The sequence below is a fragment of the Babylonia areolata genome, chromosome 1 (assembly GCF_041734735.1).
Source record: "Babylonia areolata isolate BAREFJ2019XMU chromosome 1, ASM4173473v1, whole genome shotgun sequence".
Taxonomy (NCBI): Eukaryota; Metazoa; Mollusca; class Gastropoda; order Neogastropoda; family Buccinidae; genus Babylonia; species Babylonia areolata.
The window spans coordinates 92,949,327-92,950,076 of record NC_134876.1 but is presented as its reverse complement, the minus strand read 5'-3'; the positions used below and the strand labels follow the sequence as shown (position 1 = coordinate 92,950,076).

Sequence of the window (750 nt, the reverse complement as noted above, 5' to 3'; positions counted from 1 at the left end):
CCTCATCATCATCATCCTTCTTCTTCTTCTTCTTCTTCTTCTTCTTCTTCTTCTTCTTCTTCTTCTTCTTCTTCTTCCTCCTCCTCCTCCTCCTCCTCCTCCTCCTTATCCTCCTCCTCATCACCATCAGGAGCAGTAGTAGTAGTATCAGTATCATCATCATCATTGTTATTAGGATAAATATTATTTTGTGTTTGTTTGTTTTTTTTTCTTTTTCCAGAAGCCCCTGCCCAAGCTCCCCGTGCCAGATCTGTCCAGTACGATGGACAAGTACCTGGACCTGCTGAGCACGGTGGTCAGCGAACAACAGCTGGCCAGCACGCGCCGGCACGTGCAGGAGTTCTCCGTGCAGGGAGGGTGGGGGGAGAAGCTGCAGGGCCACCTGCTGGAACGACAGGAGCAGATGGACAACTGGGTGAGCTGTAGGTTGTTGTTTTTGGTGTTGGAAACCGGATACGGAAGTTTAAAACACCAATGGTCGATTGCTGGGCGCTATTGGTCTCGAAGGCGCCAGTATGGGCAAATCTGTTTGTCGGTTCTCAAAAGAGTTACATTAATTTTATATACATTAACTGTTGCTCTGAAGGTACCGGTAGGTACACGACATAAGCTATTGCTTCTTAGCGCTTCCTGCCTGCTTTGCAGAGTGGTGCATAGAGACAGAGGTACAGAGAAATATAACCAGGAAATTTCACAGAAAAGAAACGTCGAGGCTTAAAAAGTATGTGTATGTATCGGCATGTGCCTGAA

At 46.9% G+C, this 750-nt stretch overlaps 1 protein-coding gene across 1 annotated transcript in view; it reads left to right on the top strand.

Moving 5' to 3' along the window:
• Positions 1 to 226: 226 nt before the first annotated feature.
• The window catches only part of LOC143291543 (choline O-acetyltransferase-like), a 102,385-nt gene continuing 101,861 nt past the window's right edge, over positions 227 to 750 (top strand). The window contains exon 1 of the mRNA XM_076601481.1: positions 227 to 415. Coding sequence (XP_076457596.1) covers positions 263 to 415 — 153 coding nt within the window. The 5' untranslated portion in view covers positions 227 to 262. The remainder of the gene's footprint in view (positions 416 to 750) is intronic.